The sequence below is a fragment of the Artemia franciscana genome, chromosome 14, assembly GCF_032884065.1.
Source record: "Artemia franciscana chromosome 14, ASM3288406v1, whole genome shotgun sequence".
NCBI lineage: Eukaryota > Metazoa > Arthropoda > Branchiopoda > Anostraca > Artemiidae > Artemia > Artemia franciscana.
In genome coordinates this window covers 41186010-41204623 of record NC_088876.1, presented here as the reverse complement: position 1 = coordinate 41204623, position 18614 = coordinate 41186010, and the positions used below count along the sequence as shown (strand labels likewise).

General features: G+C 35.6%; 1 protein-coding gene across 3 annotated transcripts in view; it reads left to right on the top strand.

Moving 5' to 3' along the window:
* Nucleotides 1-18614, top strand: part of LOC136035728 (endoribonuclease Dicer-like) — a 183990-nt gene that overhangs the window by 21515 nt on the left and 143861 nt on the right. For all 3 annotated transcript variants that reach the window (XM_065717684.1, XM_065717683.1, XM_065717682.1), the window contains exons 3-5: nucleotides 6678-6793; nucleotides 10751-11054; nucleotides 17272-17611. In XM_065717684.1, coding sequence (XP_065573756.1) covers nucleotides 6678-6793; nucleotides 10751-11054; nucleotides 17272-17611 — 760 coding nt within the window. The remainder of the gene's footprint in view (nucleotides 1-6677; nucleotides 6794-10750; nucleotides 11055-17271; nucleotides 17612-18614) is intronic.

The following is an 18614-nucleotide window of genomic DNA, read 5'->3' as shown; positions in this document are numbered from 1 at the left end:
ATCTCTTTTAAACTCGATGTGGCGTTCGATCAGTAGACGCACAGTAAAAATTTGGTCAATAGTAGATCGTCCTGGTCAAAACCCAGCTTTATACTCGTCGATAACATGAGTGGTCCTTGCTTGTTTTCTACGAAGGATAATTTAAGTCACAATTCTGGTTTGCTGGGTTATCAGGCTGAAAAGCAGGTAGTTTTCAAACTCTCTCTTCGGGTCATTATTGTGAATAAAGAAAAACTAGTTTTTTTTTATTGAAAGTAAGGAGCGACATTAAAACTTAAAACGAACAGAAATTTTTCTTTATATGAAATGGGTTGTCCCCTCCGCAATCCCTCGCTCTTTACGCTAAAGTTTTTAATTGTTTTAAAAGGTAGAATTGTGGCAAAGAGTCAAACTTTAGCTTAAAGATCGAGGGATTGCGGAGGGGACAACCCATTTCATATACGGAGTAATTTCTGTTCGTTTTAAGTTTCAATGTCGCTCCTTACTTTCAGTTAAAAAAAACTAGTTTTTCTTTTCTTTCTCACGCTTTTGAATTAATGCATGTTTGATTTTGGCTCTCCGCACATAAATTATTAAAATGAAATTTGCATATTAATTATTTTTTTTTTGCTAAATGGCTTTCTCTTAGTTTTGATCAGACGATTTTGAGAAATAAGGGGTGGGGAAGGAGGCCTAGTTGTGCTCCAATTTTTCGGTTACTTAAAAAGGCAACTAGAACTTTTAATTTTTAACGAACGTTTTTATTAGTAAAAATTATACGTAACTTAAGAATTAACTTACGTAACAAACTTTTATATTCTTATATTTTTATTATGTATATGAGGGGGTTTGTCCCCTTGTTAACACCTCGCTCTTTACACTAAATCTTAAATTTTTTCCCAATTCTTTAAGAATAACCCCTGAATCAGAAAGGCCGTAGAATAAATAATCTAAATTTCTAAAAATACTTTAGCATAAAGAGCTAGGTATTTATCTTTTCCTAAATACCTCGCTCTTTATGCTAAAGTATTTTTAGAACCCCTCATATACGTAGTAATCTCTGTTCATTTTAAGTTGTAATGCTACTCCTTACTTTCAATTAAAAAAACTTTTTCATGTTTATTTTTTCATTTTTTTTTTTATAGTAATGCTAGAAAATTCTGCGCCCTTTTCATTGAATTTCTCTTCCCCCATGACATATTACTCCATGGAAAGATCCTCCCACATATCCCCCTTCCCTCAACCCCACTCCCAAACCAAAAAAAAACTGAAAACGTCTATACGCTTACCAATAACCATTACTGTATGTAAAGACTGGTCAAAGTTTGTAACTTGCACCCCTCTCTCCCAGGGACTGTGGGGAGGGGGGGGTAAGTCATCCCTAAAGACATAGTTATTATGGTTTTCGATTATGCGGAACAAAATGGCTATATCAAAATTTTGATCTGTTGACTTTGGGAAAAAAGTGAGTATGGGAGGGCGCCTAGGTGCCCTCCAATTTTTTTGGTCACTTAAAAAGGGCACTAGAACTTTTCATGTCCGTTAGAATGAGCTCTCTTGCGACATTCTAGGACCACTTGGTCGATACGATGACCCCTCGGAAAAAAAAAACACGCACCCGTGATCTTTCTTCTGGCAAAAAATGCGAAATTCCACATTTTTGTAGATAGGAGCTTGACATTTTTGCTATGGGGTTCTCTGATACGCTGAATGCGATGGTGTGATTTTCGTTAAGATTCTATGACTTTTAGGGGGTGTTTTCCCCTATTTTTGAAAATGAGGCAAATTTTCTCAGGCTCGTAACTTTTGATGACAAAGACTAAATTTGATGAAATCTATATAGTTAAAATCAGCATGAAAATCTGATTCTTTTGATGTATCTTTTAGCATCAAAATTCCGTTTTTTAGAGTTTCGTTTACTATTAAGCCGGGCCGCTCCTTTGATTGGGACTATTACGGCCGTACACCACTGTCGTGGGACATATCCTGGGGCCCAAGTGGCTGTCATAATACTATGGTATAAGTCAACAACATCTTCCGATTCGACATTTATTAGTTCTGCAGAAACACCGCCTCGTCCCGGAGCTTTATGATACTCCAGGGATTTTATGGACGCTTTGGTGTTGGATCTTATTGGAACTGGTGGGTTTGTCACGCTTTGTGATCAGGAAGTAGTTTAGGACGTTTGGTTCCGTCACTACTTGTGGGTTTAATTCCTTAACAAAATATCTTTCCCATCGGGTCATCTTTTTTTCGCGTCATTGATATAGTTCCCCTGTTTGTCCAAGATTATTGACTTTTAGGATATCTCCTGGTGGATAACTCTCTGACTGCTTTGAAGAATTCGTGACTATTACTTTTTTGAACTGGGTTTCATTCTCCTTGACCTTCTCGGCAGTCGCAATTTTAGTCACAATTCTGATTCGCTGGGTTATCAGGCTGATAGGCCTGTAGTTTTCAAACTCTTTCTTCGGGTCAATATTGTGAATTGGGACTATTACGGCCTTACACCACTGTCGTGGGACATATTTATTGGCCCAAGTGGCTGTCATAATCCTATAGTACAGGTAAACAATATCTTCCGATTCGATATTTATTAGTTAGGACGTTTGGTTCCGTCATTACTTGTGGGTTTAATTCCTTCTCAAAATATCCTTTCCATCGGGTCATCTTTTTTTCGCGCCATTGATATAGTTCCCCTGTTTGTCCAAGATTATGGACTTTTAGCATATCTCCTGGTGGATAACTCTCTGACTGCTTTGAAGAATTCGTGACTATTGCCTTTTTTGAACTGGGTTTCATTCTCCTTGCCCTTCTCAGCAGTCGCATTTCTGGTTCGCTGGGTTATCAGGCTGATAGGCCTGTAGTTTTCAAACTCTTTCTTCGGGTCATTATTGTGAATATGGACTATTACGGCCTTACACCACTGTGGGACATATCCAGTGGCCCAAGTGGCTGTCATAATCCTATAGTACAGGTAAACAATATCTTCCGATTCGATATTTATTAGTTCCTCAGAACCACCGTCTCGTTCCGGAACTTTATGGTACTCCAGGGATTGTATGGATGCTTTGGTGTTGGATCTTATTGGAGGTGGTGGGGTGTCATGCTTTGTGATCAGGAAGTAGGTTAGGACGTTTGGGTCCGTCACTACTTGTGGGTTTAATTCCTTCTCAAAATATCCTTTCCATCGGGCCAGCTTTTTTTCGCGTCATTGATATCGTTCCCCTGTTTGTCCAAGATTATGGACTTTTAGGATATCTCCTAGTGGATAACTCTCTGACTCTTTTGAAGAATTCGTGACTATTGCCTTTCTTGAACTGCGTTTCACTCTCCTTTCCCTTCTCGGCAGTCACGATTTTTTTCACGATTCTGGCTTGCTGGTTTATCAGGCTGATAGGCTGGTAGTTTTCGCACTCTTTCTTCTTGTTATTTTTGTGAATTGAGACTATTACGGCCTTACACTACTGTCTTGGGACATATCCAGCGGCCCAAGTGGTTGTCGTAATACTATAGTATAGGTCAACAGCATCTTCCGATTCGACATTTGTTGGTTCCGCAGAGACGCCGTCTCGTCCAGGACTTTTCAGGGATTTTATGGACGCATTGGTGTTTGATCTTATTGGAGGTGGCGAGGTGTCACGCTTTATGATCGGTAAGTAGTTTAGGAGGTTTGGTTCCGTCACTACCTGTGGGTATAATTCCTCCTCAAAATATACTTTCCATTGGGTCAGCTTTTTTTCGCATCATTGATATCGTTCTCCTGTTTGTCCAAGATTATTGACTTGTAGATAACTCTTGGTTGATAACTCTCTGACTGTATTGAAGAATTCGTGACCATTGCCTTTCTTGAACTGGGTTTCACTCTCCTTGTCCTTCTCAGCAATTTGGTTCCGGAGTGCCTTTCAAACTTCTCGTTCGACTTTTCTTTTGAGATGTTCTTAGGTGTATCAGCTACTTCGGTCAGCTTTGTTGCTATATAGGCGTTTCTGGTCACATACTTGTATTATGTCTTCAATGATTCTAGATTTTTCATCTTTAGTCTTTCTACCAAGTATGTCATTTGCAGTCTCTATTATTGCGGGGTTAGTATGTTCGGCTAAGTGGTCAATCTGTTCAGGAGTTGCGAGGGGTGTGGATACACTCATCATGTCCCGCATTTTTGTAGAGAGGCTAGTGGTATAAGCGTCTTTTTTGGTAGGGTTGCAGAGAAGCTCTGTTCGGAGCGTGGGAGTCTTTGTCGTCTTGACAAATTTTAATTTTAGCTTGAATTTAGACATCAGCAGCGTGTGATCCTAGTCAGTGTCCTCCAGGTAGTGAAACAGTGTCTGTTACTGAAAACTTCCATCGTCTTGATACTAGAATATAGTCACTCATGTTTTCAGTCATTCCACCGGGTGATGTCCATGTAACCTTTCATCGGTGTCTGTGTTAGAAAACGGTGTTGATGATAAATTGTTCATTCTTTCTGAAGAAGTCAATTAGCCGTTCTCCCCTTGTATTAAGACGCCAATATCTGTATGGTCCCATGACATTTCTCCGGCCGGATTAACTATTGCCCTCCATTGTGTTGAAATTCCCCATGACAATTAGTGTATCGTTTTGGGGTATCTGATCTGTTACACTCTGTATTTGGAATATAAATGATCACCGTCTTTTTCACTTCGGGGAGAGTTCCGAGGACATATTTGGACGACTGAGAGATTATTAAGGGGTTATTTTTGACGGATGGTCGCAAATCTTTCCGATTCAGGAGTGAAGTTGATCAGTGGCATTTTGGTGGCTGGAGAGATAATGAAACCAACACCCTGTCCGTTTCCGGAGGTTGCGTCTCTGCCAGGTCATCTACATCCCGTTTGTATCCATTAATTTCTCTCAAAAGGAGATCGATTTGCCCGGGTTTTGGTAAAATTCGGGTGTTATATGACTCGGTAAGCTCAGCCAAAGGTGACCCAGCTCTAAATGAGTACCTGGAGAAATCTGGGGAAAGTAAGCAGGAAATGTATGTGAAAGCTCAGGATGGCTGGCCCTCAACACCTACAGCACTTTCTAGCTTAAGGGTCTTGAAACAAAAATTAGCACCGCCGGTTTGGACCTTTAGGGTCTAGTGCCGTATCCTTTACCTTTTATCCTTTAGGATTGGGAAACCGATCTTTCATGCAGCGTAGTATTTTGAATTCTTGTTATATATATATATATATATATATATATATATATATATATATATATATATATATATATATATATATATATATATATAAAGTTATATATTTTATAAAGGATAATAAAAAAGAACCAAATACTCAGGTGGGTGACTGAGTTTTAGGATTGACATATGACCGACAAATTGACATGACCAACAATCCCCCTGAAAACGTCTGTACACTTCCCAATAGCCATTACTGTATGTAAACACTGGTCAAAGTTTGTAACTTGCAGCCCCTCCCCCAGGGACTTTGGGGGAGTAAGTCATCCCCAAAGACATAGTTATTATGGTTTTCGACTATGCGGAAATTTTGATCCGTTGACTTTGGGAAAAAATGAGCGTGGGAGGGGGCCTAGATGCCCTCCAATTTTTTCGGTCACTTAAAAGGGCACTAGAACTTTTCATTTCCGTTAGAATCAGCCCTCTTGCGACATTCTAGGACCACTTGGTCGATACGATGACCCCTGGGGGAAAAAAACAACAAAAAAACAAACAAATAAACACGCACCCGTGATCTGTCTTCTGGCAAAAAAATACGAAAGTCAACATTTTTGTAGATAGGAGCTCGAAATTTTTGCTACATGGTTCTCTGATATGCTGAATGCGATGGTGTGATTTTCGTTAAGATTTAATTACTTTTTGAGGGTGTTTCACCCTATTTTCCAAAATAAGGCAAATTTTCTCAGGCTCTTAACTTTTGATGACAAAGAATAAATTTGATGGAACTTATATATTTAAAATCAGCATGAAAATTCGATTCTTTTGATGTATCTTTTAGCATCAAAATTCCGTTTTTTAGAGTTTTGTTTACTATTGAGCCGGGTCGCTCCTTACTACAGTTCGTTACCACGATCTGTTTGATTTTGACGGATTGACTTGAAATTTTGAACACAAGCTGACTGATACCTGGTATTTTTGGCGCTAGGCGCTCTTTGAGGTATCTCATCCCTCCCTAGCTAGCAGAAATATTTTTAAAGTCTAAACAAATTGCACTCTCTTAGGTAAATTCCCTGTTGTTTAAATGTAAAAACAGGCGATTGATCTGAAAATAAAGGAAATTAAAGGCAACAGGACTTAAAAACTGAGAATTTGCCCGTTTTTCTTTTGTTTTTTTTTTTGTTTTTTTCTTACGAAACACTTGATGTATAATAACAGAACATAGAGAGTCTAAACATTGATGCTTCTGTTGTGGTTTTTACCCCATTTTGTGTTTTAAATATTTAGTTTTTACTTGAGAAACTGATTTTTTTTTTTTTTTTAGATTTTTGCCAATTGCTTTAATTACAGAAATGGTTTTTCTTCTTTGACCAACATTACAGAAATGGTTTTTCTTCTTTGACCATAAACTGAGCTTTTACATCTCGGCCTAAGCTAAGGGGCTAAGAATTACTTTAAAAAGGAGGTGGCATAGGGTATTAGAAAAATAAATATTTCTGTTTCCTTATTTGTCGACTAATTCTTTCTAGATCTAATTTTATCTTTATGAATATAGATTGAACTTGCCGAGCTATGCAGAAGTCAAAATTTGATAGTAGCATTAGGCACAGGGGCGGGGAAAACATTCATTGCTGCCATGGTTGCGAGAGAGAGAGCAAATGAAGTTCTTGGGTAAGATTTATTAAGTTTATTTGATCTTATAGGTTATATTTTTCAACAAAAAAGTAATGAGAAAACAAACCTACCACGTATGCGTTTAGGCCCATACCCAGGGCTTATGATTTAGTTTTCACTATGGAGAAAATACATTTCTGGAGTTTTTTAGGCCTAAAATTGCACTCGATTAACCGACCTAATATAAGATCTGACAGAAGATGGCACATATCTTCAAGAAAAAACAACTTTCTGACCCAACGCTGCTATGTGAATTTTGACTGTAGAATTGAAAAGGCCCATTCATGAGTTTTTACTATACTGAAGTTTAACTAAAGCTAATTTGAACCAATGATGTTTTTTTATAGAATATTTCAGTCAATTAGACTTGTGTTTTCAGTCACCGGGTTTGAAGCATGTTTTCAGCGGGTTTTACAAAAAGTGTTTTCGGAATGTCCGTGTTGGACACGATTCTTTTTCTAAATTGTAACGCGCCCATATAGCATGGCTGAACAAGGGTTCAGAGAAGACTCAAACCCATGTTGAAAACAATACTCAAAGCTGTAATCTGCATAACCCGTGTCATACTCTGTGTTGGATATCGGTGGCCTGAAAACAGAGCTTAGAAAATCCTATGAAAAATCTCAATGGCTCAAATTAGCGTTAGCTAGATTGCGGCAGTGATTTCTTAAAATGAATTGATGGTAGTGCATTTCTTCCAGTGCATACATAGAAAGATTTTTATCTGCCTTAAATAATCTTGCTTGCTAAGGAAACAAATTATTAACTTAACCCAAAACAGAAGTGAAGCAAACGTTCTTCCACTCTTCCACGTTCAAGACACTTTTTTATCGAACGATTTTTCTGATTTTTTATTTTTTTTTTTTACATACCCAAACCAAAACACATCTTCTACATGCGGTGCATTTTCTTAGTGCCGCACTAAGAAAGACTATACAGTTAAACATGAAATCCAGCTGAAAAAAGGTGAAATTCAACTTCCGTAAGAATCTTGCTTATTTTTACCGAAATTTTGTTATTTTTATATTTTTTCATTTATGTTGTTATTTTTCAGTAGGTTTACGACTTTATTCTTTTTATTTTTTTTATATTTGCGTCTCGTTACAGCCTATTAATCATATCTTATTACGCCTTGTGTCTTATTATGCCTTGTATGATGTATTTTATGTACTAATTATAATTTTTTATTCTTTATATAATGCTTAAACATTCCCTGCATTATTTTGTTTACTCCTTTAAAACATAAAACAATAAAATGGACAGTTTCTGCACTTCTAAGTTTTGATTTTACTTTTACATAAATCAAAGCTGGAATCCTCTTCTCTGTTTCGGGATACCCTGCCAACTCTTGGGGGTGAGGTCGACGATACAGATTCTTTGGGATTCTAAATTTGAATTAATTTTCAAACTCAAGAATTCGAATTCACAATATTTTTATCACTCCCACAAAGATAAGAGCTGTAATTCTTTTCTATTATTTTTAGACTAAGAAATAGCCTGAAAGTACCATAATGGCTGGTAATGGCAGAACATTAGTTTGTTTTTTTTCGCCTCCTAAGGTGCTATCTGACTAAAAAATAAATGGTAATTATGCTGGGCTGAAAAAAGTCTTGAAGAACTAATAAAAATTATAAAAAATATATAGAGAGAAATTAGTATAAATAGAGGTAAAGGAGAATGTAGACTGAATCTCATTTATGAAAGTTTAGTTAAAAGATAAGTCAAAACCTTAAATGCTCCAAATAATGACATCCTCATAATCAATCCCGAACAGATTTGAAATTGTTTATGTAAATAGTTCTAAAGGAAGTGATCTTTGGAAAGAGTCAACGTGCTTCTGCTAAATTGGCAAACAAAATGATTTGCGTCATATATCCAACGCTATGTATTTATCTCGACCTTATTTGATTTATAATTAATCTAGGGCCTGATAAAATTCTTAAATAAACGGACTTTCAGTTTTTCTAGGCTTCCATCAGTCAAACAACCAATAGAACATCGGGAGAGGGCTCTTTTGAACGGAAATTAAATTTGTAGCGTTGTTCTCAAGTGACCAAAAAGATTGGAGGGCAAAGAGACTCCCACGTCTCTTTTCCCCGAAATCGTTTGATAAAAATTTTGAGATAACCATTATGTTGAGCAAAGTTGAGGATTCCCAAAACTGTACCTATGTAGATAACATGATCCCCCACAGCCCCTGTGGGTAGGTTTAATTTAAGTTCATCTCCGCCTTATTTGAATTACAGTTAATCTAGAGCCTAATAATATTTTTAAAATAAATGGACTTTAATCAGTCAAACAACCAATAGTGGCCTGTTTTTTTTGTTGTTTTTTTTGTTGTTGTTGCTTTACTATAAAAAGTTAAAGAAATTTCATTTACAAGACAGAAAACCTAATGCTTTTTAGCCTTATCGCATGGTAATAATTACTATATTGGGCATTCCCTGAAAATTTCACCTTAATACCTTTTGCCGTTCCTGAGGTATTGTAGATACGCCTTTTTGACAATCCAGATGCACATAAAGACCTTTTGATTTAGTTCAGATCCCTTTTTAATACTCTATCCCAGTTTTAGCTTAATACCTGTAGTTGTTTCCTGATAATGCCGATACTTATTTTTGAAAAAACTGGATGCATGCAATGTAGTTTTATTTAATTTGAAATAAATTTAATTTATTTAATTTGATCTTCTGAAAGTGGTAATTTAATACCCCTGGCCGTTTTGAGATCTCTGACGTGATTTTGACGATCTGGATGACGCACAGTGGTTTTTAATTTAGTTCAACATTCCCTGAAAGTTTCAACTTAATGTGCTAGCTCTTTGTTAGGTATTGCAGGCACATTTTTTACAATTGCCAATTTGCATTATCTCCGGCCCTTACTCCAGGTCTTGTTGGGGCCTGGAGGCGTATTTTTTTATTCTTTCCACCTTTTTGAATAGAAAGAGATAGAAATATATGAAAACTTTGATCGAATGCCTTTGGAGTTTGTGGAGGATCGGGAAGTAAAATAAGGGCACCCTACAATCACTTTTAACCATTAAATTGGAAACTGGAAACTGGAAATTTCTAATGAAGTGAACCCCTTAAAAGTTTCTATGATCACCCAGATCCATCAATGCCTTGAATGCTTATGGGTGTTTACTACAGGCAACGCTAGACCGGTACCTTTGATTTGGCATCAAACTACCAGTGGCACCAGTGTACGATTATGCGTGTAGGGGGATAGCAAAATATGTTTTTCACAGTCTTTGGTTTTTTTTCAATCTTGTTTCAATGAAAATGCCATAAAAATGTTATTTCTTAATGAAAAAGCAAAAAAAGGCGTTATTCAAAAACTAGCGGCTGGACGGAAAAATATAGGTAGACGATTGCACTGCCTCCTCACTATAGAAGAATTGTAGTTTACTTCACTTTTTTTCCAGTGCTATTAGTTGCAGAAGGACTGCCTCAAACTCCTTTTGAATTTAAAATTCCTGCAGGACGTCAATTCTACACTAAACACTACGTAAACCTCATAGAAGATTTCAAATAATAATTTTCATCAAAGACGGCATAGCTCTTGCTCCTCATTTCACAGAAATGCTGCTCATTGCAACGGAATGAGGAGGAGTTGAGGAGTCAAGTGGTGTTATTAATTCTCCAAACACCATATATATTTTTTGTCTTTGTTTAGACATCGTCTTAGACAACGGAAAATTGAAGAGCTAGTTTCAACAGTTCTCCAACACCAATCTTTACGTGCAAATAATTAAACCACACTTGGTGTTTTTTTTTAATTCTCAAAACACCATATATATTTTTTGTTTTTATTGAGACATTGAATTATTGTTTAGACGTGCTACAATCTAGACATATTTCAGGTTCCTCTGAACAATAACGTCCGATTACTTTCCCAAAAATATTTTTAGTATTGTTAGTATCCTTTATATTTTACTTTTTCGTGATTTTCTAGGCCACTGAGTGAGGGCTACAAACGCATCATTTTCTTAGCCCCTACGCGAATCCTTGTCCATCAACAACGTGAATTTATGCATAATCAAACACCATTCAAAGTGTCTGGATATACCAGTGAAGATAATGTTGATAACTGGTCTAAATACAAATGGGACACAGAATTTGAAGAAAATCATTTGCTTGTAATGACCCACCAGGTTTTCTTTGATATATTAGCTCACAGTTTTTTTAACTTCAACTCGGTGAGCCTGCTGATCATTGACGAGTGTCATTCAGCTGTGAAGGATAGTCCAGTATCCCAGGTTACGTATATTTTGCTCTTCTTATGTCATAGTTCATGTTACGTAATTTAACTATCTATCTTATTAAACGAGCAATGTTTGTATATGAGAAAATTTATATATGTATAAAAAAAACACAATTTAATTTGTCGATAGAATCGAATAACTTGCAGATGTAAATATGCAAAAGGGTTTGCTGAATAAAAGGAAATAAATTAAAATTAAAAATAAATTAAAAATTAAATTAAAATTAAATTAAAGCTTTTTGCGAAAGAGATTAAAACAGGTGCTCTCTGATTCTTTAGCTCAAATTTTTTTTTAAGTTTAAAAGACAAAAAATACAAATAAAATTACTGAATGATCAGATGGAACCGTTTGAGTAAATTGGTTTTTCTATAATGCTTCGCTATCAATCTAGTGACGGCGACATTGTTAGGTTGTTCAGAATTTAGTAGTAACTCGTCTATTGTGTACTACGGAAGCAAATAAAGCAAAGTTTCGCGATCGAAAATATATTCCTCTGCTTCTCTTCAGGCCAGTTTTAGTGAAAATAATCCCAAAGGAAATAGTACATAGTCGGTGATGGAGAGCGACAGCGTTGTAAAGAATTGCTAAAAATGGACGGGTGAATTGTGGTTTGCACAATACAACAGAAACGTAAGACGTTTAAGTTGGTCGAGGAGGAATTGTATGGCGGATTGACGAACCCTTGAGTTTACATAAATAAATGAGGTGATCAACAGGTTGGACAGAACTAGAACTACCCAGGGTAGATTCCTACAATACCCAGACTATTGTAGGAATACAAAATCCATTTTTCAATTAAATAGGATGACTAACGATCTTGATCAGTTGAATTCTGATATTTAGTTTCTAGGATTTCGAACATTTTGGTTATCCGCTCAGGAGATATCCGCTAAGGATGGACGTGGATCTTGTGCATCAAGGAAAAAATTATATCTATTATGGTATGCCTCCGCATTGTAATATTATATTTGCAGGTATGATAGTAATAATAATAATTTATTTATAACCCACTATACAGGAAATGAAGTGGAGTTACACAAATACATTTAACATCAACACAAATAAATAAAAATTACACTCAATGTGCTATGGCTACCCGGATAAGAGGGTGGTTAACACCATAGGTGGCTTAAATATTCTCTTGAAGACGGTTACTTTGTCTGACAAAACAACTTACAATATCTAGAGTACCAAAAATCCGCATAATCTTTCTGTTACTGTATCTGCAAGGTTCTGTTACAATATCTGAAATACATAATTCTAATATCGCTGGTATTTCCTGGTCGAAAAATGATATGAAGGCCAGCTGAAACAAAACCGCATGATCACAAAAACTTGAGTACAATTTAGCCAGTGCTTCTCTGTTATATCTTCCCCTGTTGGGGAAAATTTTCGCGTACTCCAGTTTAAGCTTCTCTTTAATATCACTCAATGCCCGGGAACAAATGCGATTTGCAGATAGCGATATAGCGATTTCCAGATGCAGATATAGCGATATCCGATCGCAAGCCATCGGGAATATTCGGCACATTTTACGTTGCAGAACATTTTGAATTATTAGGGAGTCAAACTACTTGTGCACGACTTATGTTGATAAAAGAATATGCACATGCCTCAGATCAACTAGGGGTCCTATAACTTTTTTCTAGCCTGTTTTAAGCTGTCTTAAGCGTTTCGTATAAAATGTAAAGAAGATATTAGTACTTGACGTGTATTGGTGGGAACCATTGCTTTTCTTGAGGCCACAATAGTTTTTAGTGGTTAAGTGACTGATGAAATTGCAACATAGGACGTCATGACGGTGAAATAAAATAATTTACTTTCAATTGACTGAAAAACTTAAATGCTTTGAACTAGAGTTGCTTGGAGATCTAGAAGCTCATCCCCTACAGTTAGGAAGCATAGATCCCTGATATTGAATTGCTTGGGAGAATGGTTCGAAGGATGGATTGAATGGTGGGGAACAGGGCCGTGATGAAAAAGGAAGCTCGTTAGGTTTACTTCTGTTGGGAAGGTATTTGTAATAGAAATACAGTTGCTCACTTTATGGCAAAAAAAAAACGTTAGTCATTGTTATTATATGTTAATATAATGATGTTATTATATGTTATATATGTTATATATAATTATAGTATATGTTATTACAGTATTAGTCATTGTGCCTCTGTAGAACCGAATGAGAGAAAGTAGAGACTCTTATAATGCTTTTAATTCACCAGCGTTGCCAACGCTATATAACTGTACTGTTTATGGTACAATTTAGAGGTTCCGGTGAAATTCGGTAAATTTGCTAATTTTTGTGTACATTGCAAATTGATACTATGAACAACGATACAATGAACTTTAGACAAGATCTAATTGCCAGGCCTATAATTCCAAGGTTGACAAAAATAGGGATAGATGATATCCTAGCTGCATTTGATTTGGGAAAGAAAATAACAACGACAATAAACTAGCACAATATTGTAGGTAAACTTACAATAATGTATTTACAAACAATCCGATGTTTGGTCAAAGAGTGGTCCAAATAGTATGGGTAACTTACACGAGTGGGAGCTGTTGCTATTGCTGACAAAAAACCTCATTGCCATCTAGCATAGAGACGTAGACATAGTAGCAGTAAAACTAAGCTGTTTACAAGGTATACAAAAATTGCACAAATAACTAAGATTACTTTATACTGATAGACAGACCCGTGAAAACGGGAACAAAAGAATGCTGATACAGCGTTTTTTTTTTTTTTTTTTTTTTTTTTTTTTTTTTTTTTTTTTTTTTTTTTTTTTTTTTTTGCGAACATTAGTGCCAGTTTCAGCTCTTGTAAATTGTCCATAATCTTTGGAGAGGTCGTTAGGCTAACATGGTAGTCACAAGATGGTAAGATGCCTTATCTTATAGATTGTATTATTTTTCAGCGATGAATTGATCAAAGACACTAGGCCAAAATAGAATATCATTATTTATGTTAAAAGTGAATGTCGCTATCTATTAATGACAAGAGTCGATTAAAAGCTTAAATCCGAGATGTGTGCTGGGCAACTATTACGTTAAGAGACTCCGGGATGAGAACTTAAGATGAAATGTTGAAGAACATTTGGATATGAAACTGGAGAGTTTAGAATTTGACAGTATGGAAGATGGTTGGAATCATTTTACAGAAGTAGTTTACGAAATTATAGAACATGTCGTAGAAGGAAAGGCAGAACCAAGAAAGGTTAGCAAACACGCCTTAAGCATGGTAAAAGAGCGAAATGGTTTAGACAAGAAGTTTGTAAGTGACATATCTTACAAAAGTAAGAAGAAAGTATTGTTAGTATTAAAGGGACAAAGAACGATTTAAATAGATGTGAAATGGGGGTCTACCAAGGTTCTGAAATGGAGGATAGAACTATTCTGAAAGATACAGTTAGACTGAATAATAGCAAGATATTGTACACATAAATGTTAAGAAATTGAGAGAGAATAATCAGTCTAAGCTTGTTTTAGTTAATATTAGTTCCGTGTCTTCAATTATTGACCAGAAAGTGTTAAAGGGAGATTTGCAAAATTTTTAGAACGTCTTGAGCTGCGACAAACTTGTAGGAAATGATATAGAAAGAACTGAAAATGTTTGGTCCTTAAAGACATTAAACATAAAAAAAACCTCGGTTGCTAATAGTATAGTAAATGAATATTTGAAATGAGCTTTTTAGTTTTATAAAGTTGTCAAGTTTTTTAATTGAGCAACTTTGGTTGTAAATGTGGTTACAAAATTAGCGATAGATGACCATAGATCACGAATAGGTTTATGAATATTCTTTACGAATACCTTAACATATAAAAAATAACCTTAATGAATAACTTTTGGATCGAAATATAGTGGATCTGGATTTTCCACAATAACTCTTGAACAAATATACCTGCCCTCACACATGGAAGTACATTTCTGATCCCTCTTCCGGTGTAAGAACTTTAGAAGGACTGGACCAGGACAGAATCTAGGAGGAAAACACCAGCCGTTCTAGAATTTTTTGCACTCTTATTTTTGAAAATTCTCCGATAAGCAGCCCCTAGCCATACAAAAGGTCGTGGCGGAAAGAACTTCGAGCTATTCTAGAAATATCTCGGTGAAAGGTTCTGCTGTAACAGAAATTTTTTATTTTATTTTGTCAGTTGTCAAATATTAATATTGTCAAAATATTATTTCAATTGTTAATTAAAAGGTTCTGCTGTAAATAAATCAACATTTTTTAGATTAAATTACTAAGAAAGAAGTGGTGGTGTTTATAGTGCTTTAAAATGAAGATCAATAACTGAAAACTGACCCTATCATTAAATTGCCTTTCCGATTGTGTACCTGAATTTAGACAGAAACGAAGAGAATTCGGATGAACTCACTTTACCCAATTTTTGTTGATTAATTAGATTAGTGTGTTTTTTGACCAATCAAAATAATTAAGAACAAATTTGTGTACGTGTTAACTAACCTAAAGACACCCAAGAAGTGAAGTTAGGTTAATTCAAATGAAATAAAACCTTCATATAGTCTTTAGTTTGTATAATAATATAATTTTGCCTATAAATTTGCCTGTTAGGGGGAGGGGGTAGTTTAACCAACCCCCACCACCCCTAATGTTCAAATATGCAGCCCAAATTATGCAAGTCTAATACATTCTATCATCCGTCACCTATCTTTTCTGCTATGATGTGGGTTTTCTGAGATATAACCTAAGCTCAATTCTTGAGCGAGTTTCGTTTGATTAACAAGTACCTAATTACGTTTAATTAACAAGTACTTGGTCATGTGCTCCTCGTAAGCTTATCATAAATAATTTCTGAGACCACAAACGAAAAAAAAGCATGACAAAACGAAAAAAAAATCGTAAAGAAGTGAAAAGGAGGATAACAACAGCCAGAGAAAAATAGAAGAGTAAAAATAAAAAGTAAAATAGAAGAAAAAAAGAGAAAAATAGAACTATGCAAATATTTCAGTCGAGACCTCCGTTCAACCGTCTTTAGTGTAGGATAAAGTTAGTACAGATAAAGAGTCCTCGAGACAATAAAAAAGACAAAAAACAACAACCTTAAAAGAACAGTAAACTCAAACGAAGACCCTCTCCAAGTAACGATGAAAACGTAACTGAATAATATAAACCCACAGTGACTGGCAATTCAAACTTCCATTTTATTTAAAGCATTTTGAAAGGATACCACGCCTACCAGGCATGGAATTAACAGAGATAGATTGCCAAATATGATTTGGTGGAAATATAAAAACGATCGAAATTAAAAATTTCGTTATAATGGGGCTTAGATAATTTTCTCCAGTATCTCTATTGAGGGCGACCTTTTGGTGGATATACTTCTTGATTTCAACTGCCTTCCTGAAAGTTTGCATGATACCTTTAATGGGGGTAATAATGGAGGTGTTATTAAACAAAATCCAGTGGTGTAGGTTGTCGTAATCGTACTTAGCCAAGGCGGAATCAAAAGTCTGGCTTTTGACGTAGCCCCATTGCTTTGCCGATTGAGAACCTGTATTTTGATAATCTCTCCTCAATGGTTGATGGGTTCTCTCTAGAAAAATAAAATAAAGGATATTTAATTGAGCCTATTATCATTTGAATAAATCTAGATATTTAAAAGCAGGGCCAGTACTAGTAGGAGCCGTAGTATTAGTAGTAGTAGTAGTATGCACAAAATGCCTGTTGGTCAGTTCAACATTCCCAACTATCCTCAAAGTTAAACCTAATTCTTTTAGCTGTTCTTGAGATATTGTTGATGTGCCCTTTCGATAACAGCTAGAAATAAAACAAAGAAGTCAATTCCCAAGCCTCCTGCATATCTGCGTATCTGTAATCCAAAAAATTTACTCAGAACTGCTTATTCAGAACATTTGTTTTTTGCAAAAAAAATCAAGGTAATGAGATGCTACTTGAGAAACAATCAAAAATTTCTTGTGTTTCCTTATCAAACAGTTCGTGGTAACGAACTGTAAGTAAGGAGCCACCTGGCTCGATAGCAACTGCTACTCTAAAAAGTGGAATGTTGGATACTAATAGATACATCAACAGAATCAGATTTTTATATTGAATTTAAATATATAAGTTTCATTAAGTTTAGTCCTACCCATCAAAAGTTACGAGCCTGACAAAATTTGCCTTATTTTCGAAAAATTTCTAAAAACTGCTGATTCTCAATTACTTCTTTTTTTAATTTTGTTAATAATTTTCAGGTCATCAGATTTCGTGATCAATTAGATAATCCTAACAGTGTGAGGATACTGGGTCTTACTGCATGTGTCATTAACGACGATGCTTCCCTGAAACGATTCTCTGAAAAGGTGAAAAAATTCGAGACATTTGTTGGTGCTAAGGTTGTCACCGCTAGCGACACAAGCCAAGTTGCTCAGCATTCTACAAATACTCAAGTGGAGCATGTGTATTTTGATGACAGCGGGACTTGTGCGTTAATGAAAAGTGTTAAGGAAATGCTTATTAATCCGTTCAACAACCCTATTTTTAAAGATGCCAAGAAAATCCTCGATGATGCTTCCAAAGTACTTGATTCATTGGGTGCGTATTTCTTCTTAATAGTTACTTATAGTTACTGACGTTTTTCAGGGTTAGTAAACAAAAAAAAGTAGTTTTCTCAAAAAATGACATTAAATCATCAAAAGAACAGAAATAATTCCTAATATCAGGAGAGCGGCCACTCTTCAACCAAGTACTGTTTATGGTTAAGTATTATAATGTTTTATAGCCTTCTTATGTTTGTGGAGTCGTTCTTAAAGAATTAGGACAAAAAGTCAAGCTTTGATGTAAAGAGTGAGGGATTGAGAATGGTGTAGCCTCTTGGTTTTTGGAATAATTTATGTTTGTATAAAATTTTAATGTCGCTCTTTATTATAATTTGAGAAAATTTGTTTTTGGAATTTCTGTTCGTCTTTCGTTATACCCAGGGCTACTCTAATTGGGAGGAGGGCTACTCTCAAAGCTGACTCTTTAAATCACAGTTTAGCTTTTACAAGCAATTCTTTGAGAAAAAGAGTTCATTTAGCGTATTTGGTTTTCAGAATTAAGCGTAATTATTCAAGTCAAACTATCAAACTATAATCTTCTCAGTATGAGGAGACTTTTTCATTTTCTAAAGCGTCATACTACACGCTTTATTGTATATTCATATTTAAATATATATATATATATATATATATATATATATATCTATATATATATAAATAAGTTGTCTGTCTGTCTGTCTGTGGATCAGGTGACGTCATGTTTCTGTGTTGACTGACGTCATGAAATTAGTTGTCGTCATTTTTGCTTTGACGGTGACGTCATTAGACCGAGACAGAGGGAATATAAGTGACGACCGGGAACCTCAAAGAGAAATTACAGACTGGGACACCCGGACACAAATCACGACCGGGACACAGGGAATATAAATGACGACCGGGACACAGGGACACATCATTAGAATAATGAGGTATAGATCTGAATACGGATTGTTTTTCCCATGGACAATTATATGTTGCATGTTCAAGAGTCAGTAAACCTGACAATCTATTTATATGCA